This window comes from Chrysemys picta, chromosome 5 (assembly GCF_011386835.1).
Source record: "Chrysemys picta bellii isolate R12L10 chromosome 5, ASM1138683v2, whole genome shotgun sequence".
Classification (NCBI taxonomy): domain Eukaryota; kingdom Metazoa; phylum Chordata; order Testudines; family Emydidae; genus Chrysemys; species Chrysemys picta.
In genome coordinates, this window is record NC_088795.1 from 91,015,473 (window position 1) to 91,037,653 (window position 22,181).

At 42.1% G+C, this 22,181-nt stretch overlaps 1 protein-coding gene across 1 annotated transcript in view; it reads left to right on the top strand.

Moving 5' to 3' along the window:
- Positions 1 to 784: 784 nt before the first annotated feature.
- Positions 785 to 22,181, top strand: part of PDCL2 (phosducin like 2) — a 34,177-nt gene continuing 12,780 nt past the window's right edge. Inside the window, exons 1-4 of the mRNA XM_042841901.2 lie at positions 785 to 922; positions 15,705 to 15,825; positions 19,056 to 19,146; positions 21,329 to 21,472. Of these exons, the coding sequence (XP_042697835.2) occupies positions 917 to 922; positions 15,705 to 15,825; positions 19,056 to 19,146; positions 21,329 to 21,472 (362 nt within the window). The 5' untranslated portion in view covers positions 785 to 916. The remainder of the gene's footprint in view (positions 923 to 15,704; positions 15,826 to 19,055; positions 19,147 to 21,328; positions 21,473 to 22,181) is intronic.

A 22,181-nucleotide genomic window follows, 5' to 3' on the forward strand; every position in this document is an offset into this window, starting at 1 on the left:
GACTGGTGCCACCATCAAACTTAATAATCAGGCAATCTACCATGTGCAGCTGTTTTTACTGAGCGCCACGGTTGCACACCCATCCCCACATCCTTGTGCGTTGCTATTTAGCGCTGGTGACCGAGGGAACCAGCTAAATTGGACCATTAATCGCCTCCTTCTGACATAGCCCAGGGACTGTAGCCACTGAGGTTGGAACGGCGCATCACAGAGAAAGTTCCAGTTTTTGGTGCATCTGGTGTTAGGGGTCACATTATTTACACAGGTTTCAGAGTAGCAGCCGTGTTAGTCTGTAGCCGCAAAAAAACTAAGAGTACTTGTGGCACTTTAATAAATTTGTTAGTCTCTAAAGTGCCACAAGTACTCATTATTTACACATTGACTCTCGCTATGTATTTCCACATCCACCGCAAACACACGCACTTCTGAGGGCCCTGAAAGCTTGGGGGAGCGCTGGATGCAACGGGAGCTCAGCTCCCGCGGGTTTCACGGCAGATGGATTTGCCCGAGAGGCAGCCCAGCGTCTCCCTCTAGAACCCGACGGCAGGAGCTCGCGCAGCGGCGGTCAAACCTCGGGGAGAGCGCTCGTTCGCATTGTAGCCCGGCCAGGCTCTAACGGCCGCTGAGGACACTGATTTGAATACGCAAATAACCGTTCTCATGGTCCCGCCCACTCCGCTGTGCCTAAGCGGAGACCGTTCTAAGCAGCTAAATAACTGCTCGGGCTCGCGGCCGCTTCACACCGAGGTGCTACAGCGCCAGCCAAGGGGGATCTGCCCTGCGGCAGGGACAGCGCCACGCGACCCCGCCCCTCTGCAGGGCCCAGCCCTGACACACCCTTCCCCGGGGCCGCGAGTGGAACCGGCTGCATCGGTGGGGACAGCGAGTGCCACCCCCACCCACCCCCGTGTGTGCCATGCAGGTGAAAGCAGAGCCTGACTCGGAGACGGCAGCCGCCGACACTGCAGGCGGACTGGGGGTGGGGGGTGAGCCCAGCTGGAGGAGGGAGGGTTGGGGTGGGAGAGCTGAGCTGAGCTGGGGGCGTGGAAAGGGGAGGGGTGAGCGAGCCGGACTGGGTGGGAAGGGGGAGGGGTGAGGTGAGCTGGGGGGAGCTAAGGGGTGAGGGTGGGAGCTACCTGTATGCAGAAGTCAGAGTGGGAGCTTCATGAAGGTGAGGGAGCTGGGGGAAGTGCAGGCCGCCTGCACCCACAGGCAGGGTTAGGGGGAAGGTGTGTAATTTCAGGCAAGGGGGTGTCCGACATGCAGCGGTGCTGTGAAGATGCTGTTGGGGAAGCTGTATTAAAAGGGTGACGCTGGGGGCTGCTGAGCAAGATGTGAAGCTGTACAGCAGTATCAACGGTGTGGACAGATTTGTATGAGCAGATGTGTGAAGGTTAGGGTGACCAGATGGCAAGTGTGAAAAATCGGGACAGGGGGTGGGGGGTAATAGGCACCTATATAAGAAAAAACCCCAAATATTGGGGCTGTCCCTATAAAATTGGGACATCTGGTCACTCTAGCGAAGGTGTGAAACTGCAGCCAGAGGTGGGGGAAGCGGGAACTGGGGAGGGAGTGTCACAAAGATGTGGACACTGGGCGGGGGGTGGGGGTGGGGACTGGATGGAGGTGTTGGGTGTGCTGGTTTTCAGGATACTCAGGACTATGAGTCAGCTTGTTACCCACTGCCTCTAGTTGTAGGGATTCTTGCCTATGGTGACTGGAGGTTAGCTCCCTGACACCACCAGCCTTAAAGCCACTCAGTCACCCTCCTGCAGGCTCTTCCAGCAATGTCTTTGCCTTGCAGGTTAACAAGAGGTGCGCCCCAGTCCCTTTGTCTGTTTGAAGCATTCCCCTGTGGTTTCCAGCCCCTGGTACTGGCTACTCACAGAAATCCCAGATTCTCTGCTCCCATAGGAGCATTGTACCCTCAGTTTACGAGTTTTGTATTAAATCATCATTCCTGTATAACACACTGCACTTATGAGCACTTACAATAAAATCAAAGAAGGTTTATTTAAGAAAGAACAGAAGTCCCATTGGAAACATGAGTGTGATGGAAACAAATGGTTGCAATACAAAACAAAATAATAAAACAAGAACTAGAATGTATACTTCTAGTTAAGTATCAGAGGGGTAGCCGTGTTAGTCTGAAACTGTAAAAAGCAACAGAGGGTCCTGTGGCACCTTTGAGACTAACAGAAGTACTGGGAGCATAAGCTTTCGTGGGTAAGAACCTCAGCATCTGAAGAAGTGAGGTTCTTACCCACGAAAGCTTATGCTCCCAGTACTTCTGTTAGTCTCAAAGGTGCCACAGGACCCTCTGTTACTTCTAGTTAGTTACCTTTCCTATCTAATAAAGCAGCAGTTCTCAACCAGGCGGCTGGGGCTCCCTGGGGGGCCTTGAGCAGGGGGTCTGCCAAGCAGGGCCGGCGTTAGACTCACTGGAGCCCAGAATAGAAAGCTGAAGCCCCAACCCCGCCACCCGGGGCTGAAGCCGAAGCCTGAGCAACTGAGCTTTGCGGAGCCCCGTGGGGCATAGAGCCCTGGCCAATTGCCCTGCTTGCTACCCCTTAACGCTGACCCTGGTTTTTATATGGAGAAAAACTGTGTTATGGAACAAGTCGGTCCTGGAGTTTTTATAGCATGTTGTGGGGGGGGGGGGGGGAGAGAGAACGGCTCAGAAAGGAAAAGGTTGAGAACCTCTGTAATAAAGTAGGTTTTTACCCCAAAAGTACAGTCTGTGGCAGAGATAATAGACTGGATCCTGGTTAGCCATTCTCGAAACACCCCTGTACTCAACAAGCTGGCTCCTTAGTGAAGGGATACAGAGTGTCTTTCTCCACACTGATATATTGAATCAGTCTTTTGTCTTTATTCAGAGACAGGATGATCCTCTGTCTAACATTCCTTTTTTCCTCCAAGTGGATTTGATTGTTTGTAGTTGTCATGGTTTTCCCTTGACAGTTCTGGGATGGTGTGACAATGCGGTTCTGGCGGAACCCAACTGAGAGTGCCAACTCAGGACAAATTGCTCAAATAGGGCAGTTACAGCCCAAGGCTGGGGTTTTTCCACCTCTAAGGCAAACCAAACCAGCCAGACTAAGACTTCGGTCTCACCCCACTGGCTAACCGCAGGTCTCACAAGCAATCTCCTTAGACACTCCAGTTTCCCAGTATTACCACCAGCGCCACATGTTATGGGGACAAATGGTTATAAAAACCAATACCCCAGTAAAAGAAAAAGGTTCTCCTGATCCCAAAGGACCAAGCCCCAGACCCAGGTCAATATACAAGTCAGACCTTACCCACAAATCACGCTGCTGCCAATCCTTTAGAATCTAAAATCTAAAGGTTTATTCATAAAAGGAAAAAGATAGAGATGAGAGTTAGAATTGGTTAAATGGAATCAATTACATACAGTAATGGCAAAGTTCTTGGTTCAGGCTTGCAGCAGCGATGGAATAAACTGCAGGTTCAAATCAAGTCTCTGGAATACATCCCCCGCTGGGATGGGTCCTCAGTCCTTTGTTCAAAGCTTCAGTTTGTAGCAAAGTTCCTCCAGAGGTATGAAGCAGGATTGAAGACCCGATGGAGATCAGGCATCAGCCTTATATAGTCTTTTCCAGGTGTAAGATCACTCTTTGTTCTTACTGTGGAAAATTACAGCAAGATGGAGTCTGGAGTCACATGGGCCAGTCCCTGCATACTTTGCTGAGGTACAAGGCGTATCTGCCTTCTCTCAATGGGTCCATTGTATAGCTGATGGTCCTTAATGGGCCATCAAGCAGGCTAGTCAGAGCTAATCTCAGCTTGTCTGGGATGTCACCCAGAAGCATAGCATAAGTTTGCCATACAGACAGTATAGAGCCAATATTCATAACTTCGACTACAAAACTGATACATACATACAGACGGCATAATCATAACCAGTAAACCATAACCTTGTCCTAGACACCCCATTTGACCCCCTTTATACAAGATTTGGGTGCCACTACAGGACCTTGGTTGCAACAATGATCTATACGGTCCCAGTTTATGTCAATAACGTCACACCCCCAACGCAAAATTGATGCAGGAAGGGATGACACAAACATCACTGACTGCATCCCAAGAGCTCCCCATCCTGGGTTCTGTCTCACTACAGCTAGTATTGGGTTAGAAGCCGTACTAGTGTATAACCGAAATGGTTTATCAAAATCATGTTCAACCACATGATTGAACCTCTTTACAAACTCAAGGTAACACTTAGTTAGAACAATAGTGGATTGGATCTGCTCTGGCAGCATGGTTCCTGTATGTCTCATGTGATCTTGCCAAGAGCTAAAGAAAACTGCTACGTTATCCATACAAGCTCGGGCCAATGTTTGGAACCCAATTAACATCGAATAAATGCAGATATTAATGTTCTTCGTAGTCCTGGAATCTCGGCATTTAGCCATGAAAGCAATATGGTAGTGTGCCTCAGTCTTCCTTTTCATACAGCACATTAGGTCTGGAACGTCTTTTCCCCTGTGAAAAGTTCCCATATTGTTTATAGGCATTACCTGTGAAACCCCAGTGTAACAAGGCCTTTTAACATAACGTGTGTTTTCATGTATTCCTTTTAACATGTCCAAGGGATTCTCCAAAAGATTAGGCCCATTGTTAATTACAAAATTTAGCAATAACAACAAGTTCATTGCAAGTGTCCATCTACAGTCATGTTTGTCATGCCACACCTTTGGCTCAATGCCATTGGAGTTTGGGCATTTTAGGGTTAACCTGTGGCTTCCCTTTGCAAAATTCAGTTTTCTCTTTCCTCCTTGTCCTGCAGGATCAAACCCCGATTTCTCTTGCTTAACAGAATTCACTGGCTGATGGGGTGGGCCCTCTGTGCTAACAGCTATTAGCAAGTCCTTCCTTTCCCAGCCAGGCAAGTAATTTGCACTACCCCAGACCAGAGCCAGTTCACCAGTTTTCATATCCTTAACTGATATAATTCCCAAGGCTGGACTCTGTCTTAAAGAGATACCACACAAATCCAAAGAGTCTGCGGGTGAGAGTTTGCTTGCTCTCCCCCGCATCCTCAAGCATTTAGCCATAAAACTGCTCTGCTCTGACACATCAGTAACCAAATCTGTCCTCAAACCCTGAAGCACAAACTGCTCATTTAAAGAATCAGAAAGGAGACATTCCTGTTCCAACACCATTGTCTCCCCAACAAGTTGGCCCCACACAGCCACTCGGTTATAGGGATGCCTCAATTCCTTAACAACTTTTACTTCCTCTGAGACCTTCTCAAAGCTACCCACACTGGATCTTTTAAAAGGAAAGTCAGAGGATCCATTCACAACAGACAATTTTTGGCTGCTAGGAACTGAAACTTCCTTGATCAAATCACTCTTACACCCTTCAGTTGCAGTGAACTGCTTGCACCGAGTACCATGAGGATTCCTTTCTCCAGGAGCTTTTCTAAGCAGCAATTCACCCCTCACAGAAATTCTGCCCTTACCCTCTTCACCTAGGGCTTGCTCTAAAGGCACACTTTCCTGAGCAACAACAGACTCTGTCTGGGTCTTACTTACATTCAGGATCACCTCTGGCCCATCAGGCAGATCTCTACACAATCCCCTTTCAGGCGAACCAGTAGACTTCCTAGACAAAAGGTTAGAAATACTTCCCTTCTCTTTGCCACACACCAGCTTAGGAATTTTTTCCTTTTTGCTACAAGTTGTTAAACTGTCCGTAGGTAACACAACCAAATTACCTTTCTGCTCTCCTTGTGCCCTGGCTAGGGTATCACCCTGATCAGACAGAGTTGTTACACCCTTCTCCAACCACACATGAGCAACAGGCCCAATACAAGCATCAGAATTGTCTGGTCTCTGGGACTTTGCTAAGACACTAACTGGATGCAACCTAGTTACGGTGCCATTCTCCCCAGCAGATGCAAACTTAGGACCATTCCCTTCCTGGGCTTTAGTTGAATCCAGAACCAACTTTGAGACAACTAAATTACTCTCAACCATCACAGGCCGAAAGGCACCTTCTGTCTGCTCCACAGACAAAAAAGAGTTGGAGACGCATTTTTCTTTACCAGACATACAGCTCGGGATTTCCTTTCCCTTGTCCCAGCACACCGGGCTGTTCACAGACAACTGCTTGGAGACTGGGGTAGCTTCCTCCATAGGCAAGTCAATACCCCTGACAGACACAGGCACATTTCCTTCACTGTCACTATTCTTCGCATAGGAAACAGACAAGGTATAGGGACACTCATCTTCCACTCTCCTTGCCCTCCCAAACTGCTGACTAGATAAAGCCACCAGCTCACAAGACTGCCTAGGCTCATCCAAAATCTCCTTGTTCTCCTCTCCCTTCGCTTGATCTAATTCCAGATTTACTTCTGAGACATTAGATAGATATTCAGAAACTTCATTCACAGCCAAACAGCTACTTTCCAAAGACAAACTTTTGGAGAAACCCTTCAGAGGCACAACCTTAGGATCAATCCTCTCTTGTGCCTGGTTTGTATTAACTTGACTGACCATAGCTTTAATATCATTTCCAATCATAATATCCTTAGGGATTATGTCTTTTACTCCCACAACCATGGTGCCCTCCAATCCCTTCCATTTCAGGTGGATTTTAGCCAAAGGCACCCTGACAAAATACTTAGATAAGGCTACAACAGTTACATCTTCACCTGGCAAATAATCTTCCTTCCTGACAAGACTTGCTTTAACCAGAGTAATATCTGCTGCGGTGTCCCTCCATGCCATACACCTCACTCCATTAACTTCTGCACTGCTAATAAACTCTGCATTATTTCCCCCATATTTAGCTCTAATGTGAGTTTTAAGGTCAAATTCTTCCGAGACCACAGAAACAGCATTTGCACATAGGGCACCAATGCTGGGCTCTGTGTGGCTTGCCTGTGAGTTTACAACAACAGGGTTAGCATTGGCCGTGGCATTTGGGGTTGCTGGTTTTGGGCCGCCCTTCAGTATCGGGCAGTCTGGTCTCATGTGGCCCAGCATACCACAGTGATAGCATGTAACCTGTTCCGTCCTGGGATGTGAGTTCCTACCCCCCGGACCTCCTTGAACTCCTTTAGAAGAGTCAGGTTTATTTTTAAATCCTTCCCTCTTCTTGAACTGGGGAGAATGGTGATCAGTTTTCCCCGGGGTTTTACATCCTTCTCGAGCCCTGTTTTGGGTATGGGCATCCGCAATCTCTGCTGCCCGTAGGACTGACTCAGGGTCCCTGTCACACACAGCTGCTCTCACATTGTCAGGCACAATATCTAAGAACTGTTCCAAAGTTATTAAATCCAGCAGTTTTTCAAAACTCCCATGCGCCTTGGCTCCCATAACCCACTTTTTAACAAAACCCATCAGCTTATGAGCACATTCTACAAAAGTACAATCCTTAGACATTTTAAACTCTCTAAACTTAACTCTGTAAGATTCAGGAGTAACCTTGAACCGCCTTAACACAGAATCCTTAAACCGCTCATAATTTAAGGCTTCTTGTTCCCCCAAGTCATTAAACACCTCCCTGGCTTTTCCAGTCAGTCTGGTCAGCAGGACAGGCATTCGCTGACCCTCAGGGATCTGGTACAGATTGCAGAGGCGTTCAAAGGTAGACAAAAACTCCTCTATATCCTCAGTATCATTGTAAATGGGACACATCCTTTCCCAGTTTTTCTCATGGTGGGGGGGAAGTGGAGTACCAGGTGGGGATGACTTTCTCCTCTCTTCCATTACTTGGAGCTGAAGTCTGGCCGTCTCCTGTTCCATCTTGTGAGTCTCCTGCTCAGCAGCGAGCAGCTCTAGACGTCCCTTACGAGCTCTCTCTTCTCTCTCATCAGCCTCTTTCTCTCTCTCTCTTTCTAACTCTGCTATTTTTTGCTTCTCCAGCAATCGAAGATCTGCTAGCTTCTGTTCATGCTCAAATTGCAGTTTACTTGTCACCCTTTGCATCCTAATTTTTTCTGCATCTTCTGCAGCCTCAGGTAAGGGCTGTGCTCTTGCCCCCTGATCACTGGCTATTAACAGATTTCTCAGTTCTTCCTTTGTAGCTTTCTTTCTAAAGCTTATCCTCTTTTCTGAACACAAATTTTCCAGGGCTTTTTTGCCAAGTCCCTCATATGCTCTTTGCTCAGCCATTGCAGCAGCTCTTTAACCAACAAAACTCTCAATCCCAAAATTCAAATTTGGATAGCGTGGGGTTCTGACCCAAAGCTTAATTGACCTGGTTCTGTGGATCCAAGCACGACTACGCCACTGTGACAATGCGGTTCTGGCGGAACCCAACTGAGAGTGCCAACTCAGGACAAATTGCTCAAATAGGGCAGTTACAGCCCAAGGCTGGGGTTTTTCCACCTCTAAGGCAAACCAAACCAGCCAGACTAAGACTTCGGTCTCACCCCACTGGCTAACCGCAGGTCTCACAAGCAATCTCCTTAGACACTCCAGTTTCCCAGTATTACCACCAGCGCCACACGTTATGGGGACAAATGGTTATAAAAACCAATACCCCAGTAAAAGAAAAAGGTTCTCCTGATCCCAAAGGACCAAGCCCCAGACCCAGGTCAATATACAAGTCAGACCTTACCCACAAATCACGCTGCTGCCAATCCTTTAGAATCTAAAATCTAAAGGTTTATTCATAAAAGGAAAAAGATAGAGATGAGAGTTAGAATTGGTTAAATGGAATCAATTACATACAGTAATGGCAAAGTTCTTGGTTCAGGCTTGCAGCAGCGATGGAATAAACTGCAGGTTCAAATCAAGTCTCTGGAATACATCCCCCGCTGGGATGGGTCCTCAGTCCTTTGTTCAAAGCTTCAGTTTGTAGCAAAGTTCCTCCAGAGGTATGAAGCAGGATTGAAGACCCGATGGAGATCAGGCATCAGCCTTATATAGTCTTTTCCAGGTGTAAGATCACTCTTTGTTCTTACTGTGGAAAATTACAGCAAGATGGAGTCTGGAGTCACATGGGCCAGTCCCTGCATACTTTGCTGAGGTACAAGGCGTATCTGCCTTCTCTCAATGGGTCCATTGTATAGCTGATGGTCCTTAATGGGCCATCAAGCAGGCTAGTCAGAGCTAATCTCAGCTTGTCTGGGATGTCACCCAGAAGCATAGCATAAGTTTGCCATACAGACAGTATAGAGCCAATATTCATAACTTCGACTACAAAACTGATACATACATACAGACGGCATAATCATAACCAGTAAACCATAACCTTGTCCTAGACACCCCATTTGACCCCCTTTATACAAGATTTGGGTGCCACTACAGGACCTTGGTTGCAACAATGATCTATACGGTCCCAGTTTATGTCAATAACGTCACAGATGGATCAAGGACAGACATTGAAGCTTGCGTTACATCACTGGCTGATCAGGAAGGGGTGACAACTCCCTCCCACTTGAATGGGCCATCAGCAAAACATATGATTCCGTGATAACCAAGTTGTATTTCAGTATCATAAGGCAAAGTTTTCAATATAGTTACGTTATTCCTCAAATATTACCCATATGCACATCTTGCAATGATTATGCATATTGGTAAGTTTTAAGATTTCAGTAGAGATCTTACATGCTAGCCTTCATGAGAGGTCAGGGCTACGATAATGGTGCCAACATGAGAGGAAAGAACAGAGGAGTCCAGACACGGATCCGAGAGTTAAACCCTCGAGCCTTTTTTGTCTCATGCAGTTCTCATTCATTGAACTTGCTGGTCAGTGATGCAGCATCGGCTTCTAGTGAGGCTGCTGAATTTTTTAATGTAATTCAAAGCATCTATGTAGTTTTCTCTGCATCAACTCATCGATGGCAAATTTTGAAGCAACAGCTGGGAACATCCTCTCTGACACTGAAACCACTGAGTTCCACACAATGGTAAAGTCGAGTGGAGGCAATAAAACCTATCGAACACCAAATTGGGAAGATAGATGATGCCATAGTTGCCATTATGGAGAATAATGCTATGACAGGAACTGTTTGTGGGAGAAGAGTGGCAGAGGGAAATGGAATCACCAGAAGCATACATAACTTCAAATTACTGTGTGGCTTAGTGTTGTGGCATGACATACTGTTTGAAATAAATGTTGTAAGCAAGAGACTCCAATGTGTTGACCTTGATATATCTGGAGCAATGGAACAAATGGACAAAGCAAAGTCATACCTACAGTCTTACCCGTCAGATGAGGGATTTCAAAACATTCTGAAGAGTGCACAGAAGTTGGCAGAGGAACTTCACACTGAAGCTATTTTCCCACCCATTCAAGAATACAAGAGTCACCAAAGAAGAAGACATTTTGATTACGAGGCACTGGATAATCCCATAAGAGATCCCAAACAATTCAAAGTTGAATTCTTTAAGTAGGTGCTAGATTGTGCAATACAGTCAGTTGAAGAACGTTTCATGCAGCTCAAGGAACTCAGCAGTATGTTTGAGATGTTGTATGATATTCCAAAACTCCTCACTATACCTGAAGAAGACCTACACCAGCAATGCAGGGCACTAGAGACAGTGTTGACACATGATGACATGCACAATATTGATGCGAGTGATTTAGGTGATGAACTGAAAGCCCTTTCAAGATACATTTCAGCAGGATCAACTCCAAAGGCTGTTCTGGAATATATGTGCACAAATTAGATGACCACTCTATTTCCAAATGTTTTTGTTGCTCTGCACATACTTCTAACACTTCCTGTAACAGTTGCCAGTGGAGAATGCAGCTGCTCCAAGCTGAAGTAAATAAAAACACATCTACGCTCCGCAATGACACAGGAGAGGCTGGTCGGCCTTGCAACCATCTCAATAGAGCATGAGCTGGCCCAGACTGTGGACCTTCAGCAGGAAGCAGTTCAAATCTTTGCAACCAAGAGGGTATGGAAAGCACCACTTTGATTATTCAAACAGATAAAAATGCCAGTGTTTACTATGCAAACAAGAAAAGTTACATTTGCTGTTCAGGCGTTTGAAAGTTAAGTGTTACTTAAAATTTTTGAACAAGGCATTTTAAGTTGTAAGTTCTCCTTTATTGGGGTAGGTAGCCGAGCAGTACCATGAGAGGAGTAGAACAGGAAGAAGGCAGAATTGAGACCTTTCAAAGTTTTGGCCCAAGCGAGGGGACATGGGGGAGTCATTTGAGCTCCCTCCCTCAGGTGCCAAAATATTGTGGGCCGGCCCTGCTTGAGCACCATTTCATGTCATCTCTACATGAACACAGAAGAGGAATTTTGAAGATTTAGGAGTGGCAGGTGTGTAGTAGTGGTCCATGCAACTCTCATAGAATCCTCATTGATAAATTGGAGAGGGTCCATAGAAGAGCCATGAGAATGATTGCAGGATAAGAAAACATGCCTTATAGTGAGCGATTCAAAGAGCTCAATCTGTTTAGTTTAACAAACAGTAGGTTAAGTGATGACTTGATTTCAGTCTGTAAGTATCTACATGGGGAAAAAACATTTAATAATGGGCTCTTCGGTCTAGCAGAGAAAGGTATAATATGATCCATAGGGTGGAAGTTGTAGCTCGACAAATTCAGACCGGAAATAAGGTGTAAATTTTAATGGTGAAAGTAATTAATAATTGGAACAATGAAAATTTTTGACAATTTTTAAATTAAGATTGGATGTTTTTCTAAAAGATATGTTCTAAGAATTATTTTGTGGAAGTTCTATGGCCTGGTGTTATAGAGGAGGTCAAACTAGATGATCACAATGGTCCCTTATGGCCTTGGAAAGAATCCATCCTTAAAACCCTTGCTTTGGTTCCCATTACCAAATCCTTGTATTCAGATTTTGTACTAAGAACTACAATTTCACTCTAATGGTTAGCTGTACCACTTGAAATATCAATTTTTGTATTTTTCTTCCCTTCTTTGAATTTAGTCATTTTGTCATGAAGTCTTCCAGCTATCCTAGCAATTTCTATTAGCTTTTCATATGCAGCTGAACTGTAAGTGAGGATTTAAGAATAAATGACATTTCATCTTTCTGCTGTGACTAAAAATTAGTCTGATTCATGATTTCTCAAGTGGGGTCTAAAAGCTCACGACTAAAATTGAAGTAAATGGGAAAGTAAATGACAATTTTGACTGTTGTTGCTGTATATTCTAAAAAATTTAAATCCACTTTCTACCTTTAAATATTGACCAACAATGAATCAATGAAAATATCTTTAGTGTTTCATTTCTATTCTATTATCACATTTTCTCCACAAAATTTCTAGTATTGTAGGAAAATTACACTAATATTTCAGAAAAGAACAAAATGTGTTGGGTTATTTAAGTTATAACCTACATAGACATAATAAAAAGCTGCTCAGATATCAGCAACTGATAAGGAGCCAAATAATGGAGCTTTACCTGTAGAGAACAAGGAAAACAACAAGCCTAGAAGAATGAGCCAGTTTGTGAGCAGGCAAGGGGCTAAGCTTGAGTGGCATCATCTCCTTCTCTCCTTCCAACTTCACAGAGGCACATATGTAAACTTGGAAAAATTAGGTTTTTATTAGTAAACATAGATTTTAACACACACACATTAATAAAAAAAAAGTTTCCATCAATAACAGAAATGTACAGAAAAACAAAGTAAAAAAAATGCTGCTTGAGAACTTATTAGAGTTTGATTTAAGGATATTTACTTTGTATATTCTGACGTGATGTTGACAATTGGTATTTTAATGGTTATCAAGCTTTAACTTTTTGAATCTCAGTATCTACAGTCAATAAATATTTATCGTCTGACCATGACCCATAATATCCCACAACTATGAAAATTTAAATTGATTAAAATAGAAAAGATTGCTTAAAAATAAAAATGTATATTATCCTTCAAAATTATATTTAAAAAAACCCACAAAATCAAAATCTGTCACACCTACACATGTATAATCTATTCACATCCAGATGGTCATAGATGGGTTCAGAGTGGGGCCTGAGGAGAGTTGTTCTCTGTACCATCACTCCCCACCAATCCCATGGAGATTTCTTCATATAGGATAATGCTGACCCTATCAATATGATCTTAGACTCACAGATTTTAAGGACAGAAGGGACCATCATGATTATCATGCACATCACAGGCCCCAGAATCCCATCCACCCACTCCTACAATAGGCCATATAACCTGTGACTGAGTTACTGAAGTCCTCAAATCTTGATTTAAAGCAGTGGTGGGCAACCTGCAGCCCACAGGCCGCACGTGGCGCGTCAGGGTAATCCACTGGCACGCTGCCAGGCAGTTTGTTTATAGTTGCATGGCCACCCGCAGCTCCCAGTGGCCATGATTTGCTGCTCCCGGCCAATGGGAGCTGCGGGAAGTGGCGCGGGCTGTAGGACCGTCAGGGCCGGCCCACAACATTTTGGCACCTGAGGTGGGGAGCTCAAATGACACCCCCATGGCTCCTTGCTTGGGCCAAAACTTTGAAAGGTCTCAATTCTGCCTTCTTCCTGTTCTGCTCCTCTCATGGTACTGCTCTGCTACCTACCCCAATAAAGGAGAACTAACAACTTAAAATGCCTTGTTCAAAAATTTTAAGTAACACTTAACTTTCAAACGCCTGAAACCATGGCCTCTCCACTTTGTCACCATTGGGGATTTCATGCCAGTAATGTGTTGGATGGAAACTTCTATTTTCATTGTGTTTGGGGAACATGAAGTTTTTCACTTGCTATGGCCCATGCAGTACAAGGAAGTCCCTCAGGCTACTGCTCAAGTGGGTCCACAGTCCTGGATCATCTAGACTTAAGGAACTAAACTCAGCAGCAGCTGTTTCTTGAGCCTCCACCACACTCTTCTCTGATCTACACTTTTCTTCAGGAATGTGCATGGTTAATCCATCTGAGATGGAGATATGGATGCTGTAGTAGCTGCCAGGTCACCTGCACTCTGACTAACTGGAAGATCAGACATCTCCTCACCACTCACATCCTCACTGGGGCCGGAAGGCTCACCATGAACATTTGTGTCTCTGTATCTCAGGAGAGCTCCTTCCTGCTTAGATAGAAAAGCTTCCTTTGCTTTCTTCTTCTGAATGCTGCCCCAGAGGGGCGTTTTCTTCTTTCACTCATGACTGCGGTTCTGTGCCAGCTGTAGTGGCTCTCAACACTCAATTGAAGCGGACAAATAAGCAGGCTGGTAGCAGAGCCTGAGTGAGGGAAGATATCAGCGTCTTAATGGCCTACCTGGCTCCTACTACTTCAGTTGACTGCCTGTTCTCCTCAAGTGGGTTCAGGGAAGCAGCAGGAAACAGGAAGCTCCCTGAGAAGCTGGTGTTAATCAGTCCAGGCTCCTGGGGGTACTAGAGAGGTACATAAGAGGTACATAAGCTCCTCCTCCTCTCTCTCCCTGCAGCTCCTGCTGCTTTCTGTTATTCCCTCTCACCTTTTCTCCTGCCTGCCTGTTATGTCTCTTGTGCCCTCCTTCCTCCAGCACAGCACTCCACCATCTCTGTGCATCTAGAGCAGAGAGAATACATATGCACCAGCAGCAGATACAGTTTTCTACACTCTGGGTCCTAGTGGCGCCCCCCACCCTCCACAGTCTGGCACCTGAGGCCGCCACCTCAGTTCTCCTCATGGTAAGGCCAGCTCTGTAAGGTTCTGTGGCGACTCCCTGTACAGACTCTCCACTTTCTTCTTCTTGCCTGCTGGTACTGTCTTTCTGTCTTTCTTCGGGGCTTTCTTAGATATATATTCCCCTAAGCACTAAAGGAATGATTTCACCCTTAGCAAACTTTAATATATATATATATTAGCATATATCTGTGGGATTTTAGACTGACACACCTTTGTGGAATGGTTTATGAGCATTTACCCAACAAGCAAAAAAATTAAATAGCATTCATTATGTGAAAGCTCTTGTGTAGTGTTCTTGTTCATATGTATCATATATCTTCCCGGGGATTGCATGTTGGTTCAAGTGAACAGTGTTTATGAAGCACTTTTTTGTATAGTCTTTTGTCTTATATGTTAAAACAGTACTATTTATTTCCACCATAAAACTTTGTGGCATTTACAAATAAGGTAGTATATCAGAATCAACTGTACATGTTTTGATTAACTACCTAATTTAGAAATCTGTTATGACAATAAGTGAATATTTTCTTGTTGTCCATATCTGAAGATATACATCAGTTGTCATACTCGGATATTCCATCATTCCAGAATAAATCGCTATAATAAAGAGATGCTTCTGATAGCAAAGATAATCTCAATGAAATAAAAATATAATTTGTCAAATTGCAAGCAGTTTCTTTCTGTTGAGTGTCCCGTTGATGTTGCCATATATTTTTAGAATTCCACATTCACGTGTTCTATATTATAAAAAGGAACCATTTGTCATAGTATTTAGGGTGGCTTCTTAATGTTAATACTGATTTAAAAGAAAGTTTTATTTTTGTTTTCAATTTTCTAAGTTTGATTTTACATTTCATATTCATAAATTTAATATTTCCTCCTTAGCAATCAATACAGAAGTTGTGATATCAATTCTCTCCTGAATAGAATAGTCCATGAATGTACTGCTGTCTTTTCTTTGTCCAGGCTTGGTTACAATTTTAACTTATTCTATTGTAATGTCATACCCTGTCAAAGTGCAAAAGGGAACATATATGTCAAAGTGCAAAGTGTTTAAACAAAAATACGAGAGTAGATTAACCTTTTGAGTTTTGTTTTGTTTCATAATTTCAAAATAGGATCCAAATGAAGATACGGAATGGAATGACATATTAAGAGATTTTGGAATACTATCTCCAAAAGATGAGCCAAAAGATGAAACTGAAGAAATGGTTTTACGTTTACAGAAAGAAGCAGAGGGCAAGTAAAGTTTAAAATTTATGCTCTTACTATAGCAAAGTATGAAGATCTGAGGATTCTTCAGAAACATTTATCATGACACAAAAGTTCTAACGTAATTCCACTCTTAAAAATAGAATACTTTGGTTATTTTATTTGGTAGTGTTTTTTTATTTTTAATTTTCATTTATTTGTGTTTGGTTATTTTATTCAGTGCAATATACTTGTAAAATAACAGAATAATAGCACAATAAAATATACAGATGTGCTAATAACAAATGTTACCGTACATGGTATGTAAAATGACAAATCAACAATTCACCATTGGAAAAGGAAAACCTACTTTCGGATTTTACCACACAGGGTGATTGACGTAAGCAATATTGACGTTCAAACAAACTACTGATCAGTTATCTACCCACACAGGCTGGTAAGAACAAAGGGGATCGAATCAGAAAATCAGTCTTCAGAAGGAAAATATGTCTCAGAAAATTATCTTCTTGTAACTGCTTTCCAGTACTCCAAATTCCCCATGTGTTTTGTGTATCCAGCACTGCAAAACAAATTTTTACACAGTGTATGTGACCCAAAATAATAAGGGCAAAATTTTCAAGAGACCTCTGAATTTGTGTCCACTGCTTGGCACATCAAATATTTTCATTCCCTATTACCTTGGGGCCTAGTTTGCATGCCCACATCTATCGTGCAAATGCTTACACGTATGTTTAACTACACTGCTCTACAGCCAAAATGCTTCAGAAATAAATGTAGTCAAACTTTACTAATTGTGGGTCACTGAGAATGAAAATGTTGCTTAAAATTGTTGATTGGCTCTAGTTTTCAAGATATGCTATTGGGTCAGTATATACGACCCTTGACTTGGGAATGGCGGAGGATAAGTGAGTTATAAAGGGAAGGGATCTCAATTTAAACCAGAAATGACTAAAATACATCTTTGACTGGATCTATGAATAAATCTATGACTGGGTTTGGACAGTACTTGCTTTTTAGGCAAAACAATGAATGATGCAATCTGAAGCTGGTATTGCATCATACATGATATGAATTGCATCATGTTATTCCTAGAAGTCATGGATGATGCAATCATAACGAAGCTTACATCACTCTGCTGAACAAATTGCCCTATATCAGCTCTAGAAATCATACAGTGTCGTGCTCTCTTATTTGTCAGTGTTTGATTTTGCAAAGGGACACATTTCTGTTTAGCCAAAGTGAGCAGAGATGCCGCGTACTTGTGTGAACAGTGCAGATAACTTCTGCTATGTTTGTGGTGAAGTGACTTTTGCATCACAAAAGCGCAGTATAACCACTAAGGTTAAGAAAACCTATCAGCTTTATTTTGGCTGCAAAATTGGAGATCAGGACAAGAGGTGGGCCCCACACATATGCTGCAACACTTGTGCAACAAATCTTGGCCAGTGGTTGAACAGGAAAAGGAAATCTATGCCTTTTGCAGTGCCAATGATTTGGAGAGCGCCAACAGATCATACCAGCAATTGTTACTTCTGCATGGTGCCTCCAGTTGGGAAAGGTGTGTCAAAGAAGAAAAAGTGGACTGTGCATTATCCAAACATTCCATCAGCTATATGCCCAGTACCCCACAGAGAAGGACTGCCGGTTCCTGATGCACCAGAATCATTCTCATTTGAGTCAGACGAGGAAGAGGATGAAACTTCTGGTCCTGAACCATCAATGTCACAGGACCCACATTTTCTCCCATCCTCCTCCTCTGAACCTCACCTCATAACACAAGGAGAACTGAATGACCTCGTCAGGGATTTTTTGCCTTTTGTTTCATAATAAATTTTATTTATATAACCCTTTTGCTGATTTTTAAAGTGTTACATAAACAGGACAGATGAAATATTATCATGTAAAGCAACCATAAACACATGAAAAGACCTAGGTTTACAATTTATGATTAAAACTCTACTATCTACACAATATACATAGACATAAAATGTAAAAACTTAAATATCTTAGAAACAGTAGCCAATCAGTTGTTTTAATTGTTATATTTGAATTCAGCACATCAAAATACATAATAAATAGCACATTTTATTTCTGAAGCAGACGCCGTCTCAAAAATTGTAGACCAGTGCTATGTGCCAGGAGGTTCAATAAGACTACTCATTGTGCTGAGTTAAACACATTTTAGTATTTGCAGGATTGGGGCCTAGGTAGTTACGCTTATCTATTCAGCATGTGCAGGGCCGGCTCCAGGCACCAGCCTGGCAAGCAGGTGCTTGGGGCGGCCGCTCCGGAGAGGGGCGGCACGTCCAGGTATTCGGCGGCAATTCGGTGGACGGTCTCTCACTCCCGCTGGGAGCAAAGGACCTCCCGCCGAATTGCCGCTGCAGATCGCGATCGCGGCTTTTTTTTTTTTTTTTTTGGCTGCTTGGGGCGGCCAAAACCCTGGAGCCGGCCCTGAGCATGTGTACCCAAAGCAAAGATTTAGAGTGCCTCAAAACATCCATGTGCACAACTGCTAGTGCCAGTGTAGAGAGTGCAGGCTCAATTCTGCCCTCTTCCTCAGCCCTGTTTGATGTAGATTTTGGGAGGTTGTCAGGAAGCTATTTACATTTCCCTGATTCTGTGCCAGCCATTCCTAGCATGAGTTAGAGCAGTCTAGGGATCTTATCTCAGTGGAAGATTCGTGGAGTGGAGCAGAATTATGTCATGCCCCTGCCTGGTTCCCACTCTGCCTCCTCCAACTCCCAGCATGCCATTTACATTGGTGGTGGGGATGCAGCTAGTGTAGGAGTTAGCTCAAGTTGCTTTATGACACTGGGAGTTCCCCTGTTGTAAGGAGAATTCTCTGTTGGTCACTTCTGGCCAAAATCCAAAGACTTTGTGTTACCTGAAAGATGCAAAATGGCTGGAACAAAATGGGAAATCTGAGGTTCCTATGAAAATTTAACCCCAGTACAGACATAGTTAAATCCACGAATTACCATGTTATGTTGTGTCATGCTGTCTGAGAGCAACATAATATGAAAATGACAAAGCATATAAAGTAACTTATAGTTCACTCAAACTTCAGTTGTTTTTCTCTTTCTTGCACAAGATTGCTCCAGAGTTGGCCAAATTTATAGGTGAGACTTGAGGTGTTTTTCAAACTGATATTGCTCTCCTGCCTGCATCTAAAGATTCTGTACATAACAATATTGAAATATGCATAGTTTTTTAGTGGAGAAAAGCTGATTCATTATTTGGCTTGTTCTTTTTAGTGAAACCATATGAAAGAATGACACTTAAAGAACTAAATGAAGCTGAAGATGACTTTGATGAGGATGATATGAAAGCTCTTGAAATGTATAGGTACAGTAAGATGTTTCTTGCCATATTCACAGTACATATTGTTATTTAGGATGTTTCACACATATGGGATAAAGAAAAATTCCATCCACAAACTGAAAGGAAGAAAAACTACCTACATATTTATATATTTGAAAATTAAATAGTCAGCTAAAAATTAATGCTCTTAGAAAAATATTAGTTTGCCTTCTGGATGGTATTGGTTTGCAGATAGAGTAAATGTTTTAAAGTTATATCCTGGCAATAAAGAAAAATGTATGTGTAGTATATTTATAATTAAAGATTCAGTGGTACGGTATTTCATTCACACACTGTAATTACTACTTTAGAACCCTTAGCACATACGATTGAGTATTTTTAAAAGATTTTTAATACATCTATTGTTGGTCCCATATATGCAGAACCTTCTTTTTTTTGCCCCTTATCTAGTACCCATTCTATTTGGTTTCCTATTTCTTAATTCAGAAGGATGGCTTTATCTAACTAATAAATATACACAGTATTTATTATGAATGATTATATATAATCTCAAATCCCTGATAAACTATTAATATTATTATACAATGCTTTCTTACATACAGTATGATACAGAATCAATATGTCTAAGCACTTTGGCTTCTGGGTCAGAAAATCATAGAAGCTTACACCCAAGATTTTTAGGGTATAATCAGTTTAGTCATATTGACCCCATGTGTATAGCAAGTATTTTATAGCAATAATTTACAAAGTATACTTTTGCCAAGATCTTTGGGTAGTATTGTGTAATGACTCATAAAAATACAGTGTATGACATTGTCACGAGGTTGCTTGCCCCTTTAAGGGGAATCTGGGCTCAGGTTATCTGCAACAAACTAATTTAAGGAGTCCATCGAGACAGTTGATTGTATAACAAGTGCTCAGCTCGGTTACAGGGGGGTGCTTACAGAGAGAGAAGCTCTCTCAAGACCATGAGAAAAAATCTCCCAGAGCCCACCAGCCACAAGGGGGAGGACTGTGTAACCCCCGAAGCCAAAGTAAGAGATGTAATTCACATTTATATTGGGTTTAACAAAGTAGAACCAAAGCAGGGGAATTTTGTCGTACATTCATTTGAACTGTGTGGAATTCTTAAAGGGGCCTGAGAGAAGAGAAACTGAGGCAGGAATTACCTACAACATGACACTAGTTCAGTAGGAGGCATGCCTTGCAACAGACATATACAAAATAAATGTACCAATGTGATAAAACTATCCACTTGAACTAAAAACCAGAACTGGATTTGAACCATGCCCATTATAGTATACTCCTGTACTGTTAGAACTGCTAAAATAGTAGCAATTTAGAAATACTAGACTGGTGTTGGTTTCAAGTGTCTACTGCTATTTTATGATAGAAAGAATTTTAAAAGAATGTTCTCATGAACAGAGTTGTGCACCTAAATTCTTACACATCATGGTAAGAATATGTTAAACATATTTTGTTTAACACTTTTTAAAAGAAAGTCAGCTGCTGACTTAAAACAATGGCTTTGTTTATTTCAATAAATTTTAATAAAAATTGGCCCTTGGCTGTGAATTTTTCTCACTTTCTACATTGTCATTATTTTTATAGATGAAGACTGCCACCTAGTGCGTTTGCATTCAATTTTTCATTACAAAATTGTGCAACAGTAAGGTATTAAACTCTGGGTTACTTTACTCAATACATTATTTTGTTTTCAAAATCATAAAAACATTTTGGCTTTTTTTTTATTTGTGTTGCTTGTCTTCACTGCAGTATCAATACAGACATGTAGTATGTTTGTTACTTTAACTTTCTTTTCCTTAATATTTTGTATCCTTAATGTTCCTTGATTGATGTAAGTACATATAGTTTCTTTCCTATCTTCAAGCGTTGTCTCGCTAACTAAATGCCAGCACTGAAGCTTTTTAGCACAAAATTATTCCATTAAAACGTAAAGGCAGTCAGATATAGATTATTAAAAAAATTGGCACCACATTTCAAAAACAGTTGCCACTTTTCCAAAATGTACAACAGTATCTATCTAAAAGCAGGATTGAAGTACTAAAAGTTGAAAATCATGGTTGTAATATTTCTACCATAAATGATGGTGAGTTTATTCAAAGGAACTAAGAGATACAAAATTTATATTACTGTAAAATAAATTTTAAAAAATTGTACCAAATAATTTTTATTTCTGAAATAGGCAACAACGGTTGCAAGAATGGAAAATTCTTCAGAAAAGACAGAAGTATGGGGATCTGAGAGAAATTTCTGGTGAGCAATATGTGAAAGAAGTCACAAATGCTCAGAAGGATGTGTGGGTTGTAATTCATCTATATAGATCAAGGTAATGCTATGATTATATTTTTTCAAAACTATTTAAGAATCTAAAACAATTAGCAAAAAAAGATTCAAGATGATGAGATAAGAAAAACAATATATGCAAAATAGATTATAATATTGTTTATTATATCCCCACTTGGGGGAAAAGAAATCTTAGAAAATAAGATTTCTCCTCTGTTTGTCCTCCTTGCTCCATCAGTGCACTACATAGGATTTCTTCACCTTTGACTCACATAGAGGAAATGCAAAAGATTTTTCTTGCTAGCTACTGTTGGCAGACATGAATTGTGCTGGAGGGCAAAAGTTCCTCTGTAGCTCTCCTTCAAGATTCCTCTCTAAGGATTTTGCTGCCTTTTTCTTTCTTTCATTCCCTCCCTCCAACAGATCAGCAGTCTGGTAGGGTGAGGGTCTTTCCTGAAGGATTGAGGAAGGTTGGGGATTAGATTTCCCTAATTTAGCTGTTCTCCAAGGAATTCCCTAGTGGTAGCAGTAATTGCATTAGGATTCAGTGGTAAGATCTAAGGACTCAGATGCTGAGCTCTGTGGGTGGGGGAGTTGTTTTGTTTTTTGTGTTTTTTGTTTTGTTTTTTGAGACAGGACATGGCTTTTTTCTTATTACATTGGGAGGCAGTTTCCACTGTTCATTCAATTACCATGAAACAAGCCTTCCTTCCAGGATCAAGGATCAGATCAGTCAAATGGAAATAAATGCT